Source organism: Canis aureus, chromosome 27 (genome assembly GCF_053574225.1).
Source record: "Canis aureus isolate CA01 chromosome 27, VMU_Caureus_v.1.0, whole genome shotgun sequence".
Lineage (NCBI taxonomy): Eukaryota > Metazoa > Chordata > Mammalia > Carnivora > Canidae > Canis > Canis aureus.
The window spans coordinates 8606872-8619951 of record NC_135637.1 but is presented as its reverse complement, the minus strand read 5'-3'; the positions used below and the strand labels follow the sequence as shown (position 1 = coordinate 8619951).

At 51.3% G+C, this 13080-nt stretch overlaps 1 protein-coding gene across 8 annotated transcripts in view; it reads right to left on the bottom strand.

Annotated features, from left to right (window-relative positions):
• SCARB1 (scavenger receptor class B member 1) overlaps window positions 1-13080 on the bottom strand; it is an 85414-nt gene that overhangs the window by 15016 nt on the left and 57318 nt on the right. For all 8 annotated transcript variants that reach the window (XM_077875261.1, XM_077875259.1, XM_077875260.1 and 5 more), the window contains 4 exons: window positions 11105-11200; window positions 9406-9521; window positions 7413-7579; window positions 1254-1372 (listed from right to left, as the gene is read on the bottom strand). In XM_077875261.1, coding sequence (XP_077731387.1) covers window positions 1254-1372; window positions 7413-7579; window positions 9406-9521; window positions 11105-11200 — 498 coding nt within the window. The remainder of the gene's footprint in view (window positions 1-1253; window positions 1373-7412; window positions 7580-9405; window positions 9522-11104; window positions 11201-13080) is intronic.

The window sequence follows — 13080 nt, the reverse complement described above, 5'->3', positions numbered from 1 at the left end:
AAGAGAGAGAGGGAGAGCGTGGAGTTGCAGGGGCCGGTGGGTCGAGTCAGGAGCCCAGAAGATCTGAGTCCACAGAGGAACAACATGGAACAGTATCCAGCAGAAGAGCTCAGCAAAAGCCTGTGTGGCCACACACGAAACAGAAAACCATAGGACTGGCGGATGCCTGCGTGGCTCAGCAGTTTAGAGCTTGCCTTCAGCTCAGGGGGTGATCCTGGAGTCCCAGGATCAAATCCCATATTGGGCTCCCTGAATGGAGCCTGCTTCTCCCTTTGCCTATGCCTTTGTCTCCCTCTCTGTGTCTCTCTTGAAGAAAGGAAGAAAAGAAAGAAAAAAAAGAAAGAAAAGAAAAGAAGGAAAGGAAAGGAAAGGAAAGGAAAGGAAAGGAAAGGAAAGGAAAGGAAAGGAAAGGAAAGGAAAGGAAAGGAAAGGAAAGGAAAAGAAAGAAAAGAGGAAAAGAAAAGAAAAGAAAAGAAAAGAAAAGAAAAGAAAAGAAAAGAAAAGAAAAGAAAAGAAAAGAAAACCATAGGAATGGGATGCCTGGGTGGCTCAGTGGTTGACCATCTGCCTTCGGCTCAGGTCGTGATCCCAGGGTCCTGGGATCAAGTCCTGATCACGCACCCTGCAGGGACCCTGCTTCTCCCTCTGCCACAGTGTGTCTCTGCCCCTCTCTCTGCCCCTCTTATGAATAAATAAAATCTTGAAAAGAAGCCCATAGGATTTTTTAATCAACAGCAAAAGCCAGTAACTCTAAATGGGCACATTTTACAGGGACAGAGATACTAAGAGGTAAGACACCCAGGTACAGATAGGCCCACGGGAGGGCCACATGTATGGGTCTGCTACCTGCTTGGTCCCCACCTGTAGACAGAATGTCACAGAGGACAAATTCCCCAGAACCCAATTTATTTGCAAGTTATTCCAGGCTCTTGTCGGGACCTATATCTTTATGATATGTTGGCACAGCCAGAGGGCTCCTCTCACTAATTTGCAGACTGATAATTCTAATTAATTTACTGTCTTATGGTCCTTTTATAAAGACAATTACCTGTACAGAGATAATGAACCCCTTGAACTATGGAGTCAGGGCAAAGTAGGGACCTCTAATGGCTTGATATTCTAGTAGCAATCAATTCCAAGGAAAGCCAGGCTTCCCATCACCCCCACCTAGAAGAGCTCAGTGCCTGGGGTCCAAGTAGGCACCAATCAGAAATCACCCACTACCCTCCACAGGTTGACAAGCAGGGGCTCACCGGGTGGATGTCCAGGAATAAGGAATGCTCCTCTTGGTTGGGGTGGAGGCCAAGCACTGCCTCTGCCAGCATCGGGTCAGCATTGTAGAAGTGAGGGTGGGAGAGAAACAAGGGCGCATCTAGAAGGCAGAGGGGAGGGGGAGGGGTCATCAGACAAGGGAGAGCCTTGGCACATCCAGAGGCCTGCATTGTGCCAGGCCCTGGGGATGCACAGGAAGTTAAAGAGGACCACCGCCTGCAGAACATCCAGATGATGGCAAGATGCAAACAACAATACCTAGACAGAGAGGATTCCCTCACCCAGTCTGTAAATGTCTACCAAGGGCCCGAGAGATGCCCCCCATGAGGAATGGACAAGCTCTGTACCACAGGAATGATAACAGAGGAGCTGCTGATTCGGGTGGGGGAGATCACAGGAAAGAAGTGAGGATGGTGAAAATATGCCAGACAGGGAAGGCCACAGAATAACATTTCAGGTGGAAAGTATGGCAGAAGCAAAGGCAGGGAGATGGGAAAATGCACAGGGCACATGGAGGCGAATTATGGGAGATGAGGACAGAAAGGTAAGTTGAGGCCAGATCCGAACTTGGGTGGGGGAGGGGCATCTTGATGGCCAAGCCAAGCAGCCTGGACAGTCTTTTGTAGGCAATGCGGCAGCCGCCAGAGGCGCTGAGGTGTGAATGCCTGCAGCCAGGTCTCCCTATCATCCATGGGAAGGGAGAAGACACACCTGCTTTGCTCCTTCTCTCCCAGCAGCCGGTCTACTGGATGGACGCAAGTGTGAATAAGGACTGACTCAGGCCCTTCTGTGTGAGCAATTCACACCCAGAAATGTAAAGCCAAACAAACCTCTCCATCAACTGATCGCACAAGGCAAACGCCAGCGCATCCTCGTGTGCTCAGGATAACGTCTAACAGGCCTGATGGACAATGAGTTAACGAGGAAAAGAATGAGCCTCTCCCAGAAAACCCAAGAGGATCCAGAACAGACAAATCCTAGAGACAGAACACCACACATCGTGCTAGCCAGGGACTAGGGGATGGGAGATGGGGAGTGACTGCTAAAGGGTATGGGGTCTCCTTCTGGGAGGATAAGAATGTTCTGGTACTAGACAGAGACAGTGGATGCACAATCTTGTAAATGTATTAAACGCCACTGAACTGTACATAATTTAAAAATGGTTAATTTTATGTTATATGAACTTTATACCTCAATATAAAAAAAAGGAAAAAACAACAATAAAACTCACAAGGTCTCCTCTGTAAAACCAACAGCACGTCCACCACCTACTAGGTGACCACCATTTGTGTTATGTGTATCTGGCAGCCTCAAATATCTAGATTCCTTCCACTTAGCAAGGCCAACCATCAGTTTGAAATAAAAGCTGGCATTTCATTGCTGCCTGATTTTATCTTTCCCGGGATGCTTTTACATTCATTGCCTTCGTGTTTCTCAACATTGATTCATTCAGCCAAGTACCTCTTCAATTTTGCCATATCTGGGTCCCCCTGCACGATTATATAATGTGCAGCTCTGACCCAAATGCCATTATTTAAATAGCTATATTTTAAGGCAGGGCTTTCTATCTGAGCCATAACTGACAGACACTTGCCACAATAAGACAGCAAATATAGGAAGAAATACAATAGAAACAATGAAGGTTGCACATTCTAACTAGATACCGTTGCCTGCATGGGGGCTTTGGGCCTGAGACCTGCTCTTTTCGATTCAAAGGAAAGACAGGGAGCACCAGGCTCACTCAGTCGATGGAGCTTGTGACTCTTGATCTTGGAGCTGCAGGTTCAAGCCCCATGCTGGATGCAGAGATTACTTAAAAATCAAAATCAATGCTGAGCCTGGGTGGCTCAGTCGGTGAAGCATCTGCCTTCGGTTCAGGTCATGATCCCAGGTCTTGGGATTGAGCTCTGTTTCAGACACCCTGCTCAGCAGGGAGCCTGCCTTCTCTCTCCCTCTGCCTCTCCCCCTGCTTATGGTCACTCTCTCACTCTGCTCTTTCTCTCAAATAAATAAAATCTTTAAAAAAAAATAAAATATTTAAAAAATAATTTTAAAAATGTTTTTAAATAAAATCTTTTAAAAATAGTAAAAAATTTAAAAAAAATAAAAATCTTTTAAAAAGAAAGATAGGTGCTGGGAAGGCCTCTTACACCAACAGCGACTCTCTCACTAACCCTCTCTCCCAAATCAGTTAATGTTATTTTAAGCCATCTCCTCGGAGCCTCGAAGCTGCCTTGAGTACCCCAGATACAACGCCCTATCATTTGGAAACGCTCCTTCCTTACCCTCCCACCTCTGCTGTGAAAAGAGACCACCAGAGCGAACACGAGGAGCCCCGTGTTTACAGATGGCAACACTGAGACCGTCTAAGGGCAGCGGTCACCACACCAGGCCCTTGAAGGCGGTAAATCTCAAAGGAGGCCGGAGGCACCTGACATGGGTCAGACCAACGTCCATGACACAATTCTTGCTTCAGATAGTAAGCAGGCTTGTTCTTTTAACAGCAAGCCAGGCTCCCCATCTTCCCAGCAAGCATGCACGTGTGCATTCCTTTATATTTTATTTCCAAACGGCACGGGGATTAAGTGGCCATTAATTTATAGCTTTATGGCTCGCCCAGCTAGACCTCATTGCCCAGGGTCACCACAGATTACGACGAAGAGGTCTGATGAACAGGTCTGAGGGCCTCGAGCAGCACGGAAGTTTGAGGAGTGAGAGTCCTCCAGGTCCAAGAAATGTTCAAGGCCGTAAAAGGGAAATGTTTGGTATTTCTTATCATCAGACAAAAGGTTAGAGAAATGCAGACAGAAGTGTGCTGAAAGACACGGGCAGGAAGTTCCCAGCAGCACTGGGCTAATGGTCAGAAGGCAGCAGCACCGATGCCCGTGAATGGCTGATCGGGTAAGGACACGATGGTGCGCTCCCTCGGTGGCACATCATCCAATGAGGAAGAGGGTGCCCACAACACCCAATGCGGACAGACCCCACCAACACAATAATGGGTGGAAGAGGCCAGAAAGAGAGACAAATGCAGTGTTCACCGTATGATCCTGTTCACCTAAAGACCAGAGGCAAGTAAAGCTGTGCCGCTGGACGTCGTGCCAGTGCTGGGAAGGGGCCCGGGGGCTGCTGGGGGGCCACTCCTGTTCTGCTTCACGATCCGAGTGCTAGTTACAGCAGCGTGTGCGTTTTGTGGAATTTCAACCTGCACACATCCTTTGGGCAACCCTCTGCACCCATGTTTATTTCAACATTAAAAAAAGAATATTTTATTTACATAGATAGTTTAAAATTCCTTTGCATTTCTAGGGGTGCCTGAGTGGCTCAGTCAGGTGGACATCTGACTCTAGACTTCGGCTCAGGTCGTGATCTCAGGGTTGTGAGATCGAGCTTCACGTCAGGCTTGGCGCTCAGCACAGAATCTGCTTGTAGCAGTCTCTCATTCCCCCCTGTCCCTCCGCACCCCTGCTCCCTCTAAAATAAATATATAGATCTTTAAAAAACAAATAAATAAATAAATAAAAAATAAAATTCCCTTGCACTTCTGAGGTTATTCTGGCAGATGTGCTAAGATGGGGCAGTGCAGACCTCGTCCCTAGCCCTCTGACGTGGATGGACCTATATAGCCCATGCCTGCCTGGCACCCACCCTTTCTCCTGGAACCCACATCCCAGCTCTGGAACCCACTGTCCCCTCCCACGCTATGCCAGGGCTGGTCCCACCCATGGAGTCAGGGGCTGAGTGTGTGACTTGGTAATTGGCTCATAGCTGGCCATGGGACTCGACCCCAGGACCCCAGGATCACAACCCAAGCCAAAGGCGTAGACGCTCAACCACTGAGCCACCCAGGCATCCCTACTCTGGGATCTTTAATCACACAAGCCATGGAGTGCTCCTAACGGCTTAGGTTGCTGCGGCTGTCACCTGCCACAGCAGCAGTAGCACACAGCCCAGCAGGTCTCTGTCACCCCATCCCACAAGCAGAAATTCCCACAGACACCAGGAAGGGAAGCATGAAACAGAGGGTGAGGCCAGATAGGTCACACAAGGCCATGACAGAGAGGGCACCTCCAGACCCCAGCTCCAAACCCTTCACCTTACAGAGCACCCCATTCTGCTTGAACATTGGGAGTCATCCAACCGGACAACCCTGTGGCCAACTACCCTTCTCAAACCCCCATCTCCAGTGGGACACGTGGCTTCAGCCAGACAGGCCCCCGGAAGGCAAGACCCAGTCAAATGAGGAGTGGCTTCTTATCCTACCAACCGTGGGGACTCAGGCATGTCCCAGTCCTGAGCCTCAATTTTTTAAGTGCAGGATAAACCACACACACACCCATACACTCAAATACTACCTACTGGTCACAATTCTAGAAGCTGAGGACAGAGCCCTGCCAGCAGCATTTACAGTCTGGTGGAGGACCCAGGCAATAAATAAGTAAAACAAAATACACAGTGATTTCAGGGAGTGATGGGCAGCAAGAACACACCAGAGGCTGAAATGACAGACAGCAGCTTGCAGGGATAGAGGGGACAGAGGGGTAAGGAGGGACAACTTTAGTATGGGAAATCACAGCAGGCCTCCTGGAGGAGGTGGCCTCTGAATAGATCAAAAGGAGGGGAGGGAATAATCCACACAAATCCACATGGATATCTGGGGAAAGAACTTTTGAGGCGGGGGAACAGTTGATGCAAAGGCCCTGAGTTAGGACCAAACTTGATACAGTCTACAAACAGGGAGAAGGCAGGGGGCTGAAGACTAGTTAATGGGGGGAGTACAGGAAGAAATGATATTCGAGAGGCTGGCACAGGCCAGATCCTGCAGAGCACAGAGGCTACGGTCAGGTCAGGGCTTCACTTTATGTGTGTGGGGGGAGCTGTAAGACATTTGAAGCAAAGCGTTGGCTGGCAATCCGTGTTTTAGAAGGGTCCCTCGGGCGGCTCTCCGGAACAGGTCCCACAGTGGTGAGGATGCCCTCCTTCTGCACTGGCCGTCCCATACAGAAGTCACTAGGCACATATGGGTGGTGATCATTTGAAATGTGGCCAGTGTGACTAAGGCACTGCCTTTTAATTTAATTGCATTCAAACCAATTTCAATTTACAGAGCCACCCCCCGACCAGGGCCGGTAGTGATGGCACTGGACAGTCTGGGAAACGGTGTGTAAGGTGACAGCAATGTCGCAGAGGGGCTAACGGGAGGCAGAGTAGCGGGAGGGAGTAGGGACTCCTTTTGTTTGCAGACAGAGCTGACGGGCTTGCTGATACGCTGGGCAAGGACGAGGGGGAGCACTGGAGGTGACAGCCAGGTGTCCAAATTGAGCAATTGAGGCGGACTTCCAGGGGACTGGCACACAGCTTGAAAATGTGACGCCAGATGACACCGCTGGCACGAGGCCTCACACTCCAGCCCACAACCACACACGGGCCAAGGAGATCTTATGGAACAGCCCGACTGGTGGCAGCTTCCTTCCCTCCCAACAGGGAGTGAAGGGCCCCTCCCACGAAGCCACATCCTCGAGGTACATATCCTGGGGCGGCAGGCGGGACGAGGCCTCCCCAGAGCCATCCGTGTCCCTGTCTGCAGAGCCTGTGAACACACCAGGTCCCTGGGCAACGGGGAGCAGCGCAGGGGGAATGGAGGCTGCAGATCAGCTGGCTCTAAAAGCGGATTATCCCCGGGGTAGGGGCGGGGGGAGGGGTGGGATATAGTCTCCAGGGTCTTTAAGCCAGAAGACAGAACCGGAGAGAGAGATGGGGCCTCGGACATGGGATCAGAGAGACACGGAGTTGCTGGCGGTGAGGACGGACGCGGGGCCAGGAGCCAGGGAACCCCGGCCAGCCTCAGAAAGCCCACCACCTGGCCCCCTGCACCTCCGGAAAGGAACACGGCCTGCTGACACCGGGCCCTAGGCCTGCGTCGGACCTCTGAACTGTTTAAGATGCTACGTTTATGTTGTTCATGTCGCTGGGCCACTGAGATTGTGGGAATTCATTAGTACAGCAACTAATCTACACGGCCTTTTTTTCTCTTCTCTTCCTTATCTCCGGCCTAATGGGATTATCAGGAGTAGAGGCCAGAGATGTGGCAGCCTGGGAGGAGACCCGCCCGCTGCCCTCCCGTGGGAGACGGCACGTACTGAACCTGCAGGTGCTGACGTTCTGAATTCCAGACTCCAGGCATGGGCAGAAGCCCTCGTTGGGCGGGTAGACAGAGCCGTTGGCGAATAAGGTGCTGGGGGCCACGAAGCGATAGGTGGGGATGCCTTGGAACGTCCCCGACTCCTTGTAGATAAGTTTCATGGACCTGCAGGGGACAGATTGGGGGGTGGGGGTGACCTCGGGAACCGGGCCGCGAGACCCGTCCTACTGAAGGTAAGCCCAGCCGAGCCACTTCTCCCCGCCGGTGCTGCCAGCCCCCGGGTCCCGGGTCCCCGCAGCCACCGGCTCTCCCCCCACCCCGGGGAACTGCCAACAGCCTGCTATTTGCTCTCCCAGCCTCCCTGCCCACACTCGTCTGTTCCCCGAGAGCAGGTGGCGCTTTAAAACAAGAACACTTAAAACGGCAATGGCTTCCTGTCTCATCTATAATAAGATCTGTCATCCTCACCGTGGCTCAACAGATTCTATGAGGTCCAGCCTCTGGCTGCCCTGTATTGTACCCCACGAACCTCCTGGCGATTGCTCAGACATCCTTCCTCCTGCCCCCGGGCCTTTGCATCTGCTGCCCTATCTGCCCTTCCCCCGATGCTCACACATCAGACTACAGTTCTCCACATGGGTGGCGATTCAGCGGCCACCTCCACAGGCTGCAGCAGCACGCCCCCTCATCCTATTAACCCTGCTCTATTCCACTTCTAAGCATGAACAGGATCTTCAGATTATAACCGTCCTGCCTTCCTGCTGTCCACGGAGACCCTTGGACAGGGCAACACTGGGTGGGATGCACTGTAAGCATAAAACACGTTCCAGATTTCTACAGCTTGATACAAAAAAAAAAAAAGTAAAACATCTCAGTAACAGTGGACATTGTTTACACACCGAAATGGTAATATTTTGGATACCGTGGGTCAAATAAAACCTATCATTAAAATCAACTTCACCTACTTCTTGTTACTTTTTTTAACATGGCCACTAGAAAATTTAAGAGTATAGACAGGACTGACACCGTGTTGTGACTGGACAGCACCAGCCCAGACAAGGGTGCTGGTGATGGAAATGTGGTTGCGCAAGAAGACACCCTTGTTTTTAGAAAACACCCACTAAAGTATTGAGATGGCCAACGTACTCCCCAAAGGTCTGGGGACAGAGCGCACAGGGCCAAAGAGAACTCACAAAACGGAGTGAAATGGCATGCTCTTGCCACTCTTCTCTGGGATGAAATTTCCAATTTTAAAAAGTGAACATACACACAGCACAGGCCTTCAGGCTCTCTGACACTGCCCCACGGTGTGTCTGCCTGAGTCCCCCTGCCAGAACATAAATCCCCCAGGAACAGCAACTGGGCCCATCCCGTCTCTGCCTAATGCAGCAGGTGCCACAGAGGTCTGCTGGGAAGGCAGAGGAGTCCAAGTTCACATCAGTAAATCTCAAGTAAAGGATTTTTCCAGAGTGGCCTGAATGGAGCAGAGTGCCAGGCAGTGGCCAGAGGTGGGCCCTAGGGTCCACTGTCTCTTCTCACCTACACTGGGGCCCCTGGAAGCCACTACCCCAAGCAAGCCTCTGAGGCCATAGTCTAGAGCCTGCAGGGGCCATAGGGGAGGCATCTAGATGTCTCAGCATCCAGATGGACATGAGGGCAGCCAGAGAGAAGCCACAGGGAGCCCATGCTCACCTAAACCCAGCCCTCTACGACCTGATGGTTTCCTGCTGCTGCCACTGCCACTGCCACCGCCACCACCGCACCAAGCACTGCATGGCCAGCAGCCTCTCTGGGGCCTGCCAAAGCATCACAAGCACTTTGGCTTTTCATGACGTAACCTAGGAGAACTCAAGACAGTGCCAAGGGCCAACAAAGAGCCAAATGCTTCCCAACTGCACGCCAAAAGCCACTCAATTAGGCTGTGAGCACCCACAAAGCTGATTTCCGCTACCCGGGAGGCCCAGCAGGCCCCAGAACATTCCAGCAATTACCGGCAGGCCTCAGGGCTGTAGAATTCCAGCGAAGTCTCAGGAGTCATAAACGGTGCCCACATCTGTCCCGAAGTCCCGTTGATCATGTTGCACTGATCAGAATGCCAGAAGTTGACCTGCAGGGAAGCGTTCAGACCTGGCTCTCAGAAATGCCCTCCTGGGTGCTGCTGCACACCCAAAGTGGGGTGGTGACTGCACAGACCGGGGTCCCAGGGTGAACATGACCACTCTGTCCCAGGAGCCAGTTCCCTCAGGGAAACAGGCCAGCAGCGTGGGAGGCGAGAGAGGGCAGTGCACACAGCCAGGAGCATTGACCTCAGCCCCTCACTAATGTGGAACCCTGAATGTGCTGGGAACTCAGTAACTTCGTCTGTAAAATCACCCCCATCTCCAAGGGGCACTGTGGGCAGCAGAGGTGGCATCCTCACCTCTCAAGGAGGGAGTCACTAGACACTTCCTAAAAACAGATAAAGGGGGGGGGGTACCTGGGGGGCTCAGTGGGTTAGGCGTCTGCCTTCAGCTCAGGTCACGATCCTGGGGTCCTGGGATCGATCCCCGCATCGGGCTTTCTGCTCAGGGGGAGTTGGCTTCTCCCTCTCCCTCTGCCCCTTCCCCCACTCATGTTCTCTCCCTCTCAAATATCTTTTAAAAATAATAATTAAAAACAGATAAAGCAAAGAGGTGACACAGGAAGAAATATATTTAAAATCATAATGATGGCCACCCCGGGGACCGTGGGGTGGGGGGAGCTCTCAAAACAGTAGTTCCCTCTGGAAAGTGAGTCTTGGTATATGTGCTGCCGAAGCGAGCACTGGAAAGTGAGTCTTGGAAGAAAACCACAGACTTCTCACTTTCTGCACCCCTCCCCCTGCCATCAGAGCAAGTTTGGTCATGTGCGCACACATATCTGTGCAATGAAAAAACAAGCCAGAGGGGTCAAAGAGGCTCCCCTGGGAATGGTTATTGCCGGCTGCAAATGGCGAGCTGGCCACTCTGTGCACAGCTGGGGGTGTCACTGGGCCCCGGAGCCCCGGTCCTGGCAGCGGCCACCGTGGTGAGCACTCCGTAGCTACCAGCAGCACCATGTACTGTCACTCACGTGCAAGCATCACGAGAAAAAGCTTAAACTAAGGTGGAAAACATCAAGCTGTGGAACAGTGCACGTAGAATGATTTCATCATGTTCAAAGAAGCAGCAAATCCACCATGTGTCTATGCACACACACGGGCGTGGAACGGGTCCCAGCGGGCAGGATTCCATACCCACCACTGCCCACCACTGGGTTCCCTCTGTGCGCCAGGGAGCAGGATGGCCGGTGTGAGACATGGTGCAAAGGGGACATGAGATCTGTCCCTCTTGTTTTGTTTTTTTAATGTGAATGTCTTCCTGTGTTTCAAGTGTGATTTTTTTTTAACTCAATAATATCTTCTAATGCAATGGCTGGTTACAACATCAGTGTGTTACCTTAGAGGTATTTTGTAAATTAGGAACAAAAGGAAAGTAATAACTCACTTCCTGGTACCCACTAGGTGCTAACTAAGTAGAGTTTCCATCCCCCACCCATCCATCCAGATGATGAGCTAGTGGAGCCTTAACCATGGGGGATGCCCCGCCTCCGGAAGCTTCTCCATCACAGATGTGACCACCCTCCAGAGTTTGAAGACAAACATGGAGCACAGCCAGGTGGCCCTGCCCTCACCTTGCTGAGCCCATTCCACTTGTCCACGAGGTGGATCCTGCTGAAGTCTTTGACCCCCGTGAACACGGTGAAGATCCCAGAATCAGAATTGTTCAGCTGTGGATAACAACAGAGAACACCATCCTTAAACCTCAGGACGGTCCAAAGGCCCTGGGGCCCGGCCCTCAAGCCCACCCGTTCACTTAGAGGCCATTCCCCACTGCACCCAGAGGACAGAGGCCTTGATACCTTGTTCAGTGCTGCATCTCCAGGGCCTGAGGACCAAGAAGAGGAAGGCTTTCTAGAAGGGGCACTCCCTTGAAAGCATCCCCATCTTCCTTTCCCAACTCACGGAAAGTCTCCTTCTCCCAGGTGAATAGCAGAATGACCACCTCACCCTCCTCCCCAACTTAAAATAAAGCATGGTCATGTGACCTCTTCAGTCAATGAGACAGAAGTAGATGGGGCGGTGGGGCATGCCCTTTCTGGGGTGGAAGCTTTAGGAGCTCAGGCATGCTTTTGTCACCCTGCTTTCTGCTGCTGCGTAGGGGTCGTGCAAGTATGTCTAGCTGTGACCTCCCTCAGTCTGAGTCCCTGAGTGGCCACAAAGAACAGAGAGCCTCCTGGTCACCCACACTGACACGGCATACGAACCAGGATCAAGCCACTGACATTCTGGGGCTGCTTACTCCACAGTATGACCTGGTCCCTCCTAGTGGATTTAGGATCCTACACTTACTGAACATGTTCTGGATAGTAAGGCCCAGGCTTTGGCACTGAGGTTCTTCCCTACAAAACACATGTCTAATTTACTGCAAAGACACACAAAGCAGGTGCCTGGGTGGCTCAATGGCTGAGCGTCTGCCTTCAGCTCAGGTCGTGATCCCAGGATCCTGGGATCGAGTCCTGCATCAGGCTCCCCACAGGGAGCCTGCTTCTCCCTCTGCCTATGGCTCTGCATCTCTCTGATAACATTAGAGACACATTAGAGACACATAAAAAAAAATACCAAGAGGGCAGCCCCGGTGGCGCAGCAGTTTAGCGCCGCCTGCAGCCTGGGGTGTGATCCTGGAGACCCGGGATCGAGTCCCACATCGGGCTTCCTGCATGGAAGCCTGTGTCTGCCTGCGTCTGCATGTCTGCCTGTGTCTCTGCCTCTCTCTTCGCTCTCTCTGAATGAATGAATAAATAAATCTTAAGAAAAAAAAAATACCAAGAAATGAGTGACTGCAGGGCGAAATCTAGAAGCACCGATTCCCTGAGTCCCAGGCAGCTCCCTCCGTGTAACATGTAACGTGTAACGGAATACACACTAAGAATTCAATAGGGTTGTTTACCAGCTGAGTGGCTAAATCAATGACTAGTTAGGCAAACAGGCTCCAGGGCAGGGCCCGGTCTAAAGCCCTGCTCTGGCCTCCTAAGATCTGAGTCATGTCACCCATTCATTCTGAGCTTCATGAGCCTAGACCTAAACTATTACAAGGGAAGAACAGGAGCCCTGAGACGCTGGGAGTGCGAAGAGAGCAAATGTATACACACAGTTAAGCTGCGCCTGAAAAACAGTAGGAGCTCCAAATGCTAGTCTTTATTATTATTGTTATTAACAAAGGCTCCCCCAAAAGGACCCTAGAAGAATAATCATTATAGACAAAGTATATCAGAGACTGACACTTAGTACCCAAAGTCTATTGCTCCCCTTTCTCCTTTGTAACAAAACCCAAACCTTACTCAGGACATCAGCTAAGAGGCTACATTTCCCAGCTTCCCTTGCAGCGAGGCGTGGCCCCTTGACTAAATTCTGGCCAAAGGAAAGTAAGTAGAAAAAAAAAAGAAAAAAAAAAAAAAGAAAGTAAGTAGATATTGGTTTTCTCCCTCCCAAAGACGGAGACAGCTGGCACATGCTGTTTTGTCCTCAACTCCCCTGCCTGCCTCTCCATCCCCAACCACTTCTTCCCTTCCTCTTATATTTCCTGGGATGTGGTAGCTGGTGCTCTAGC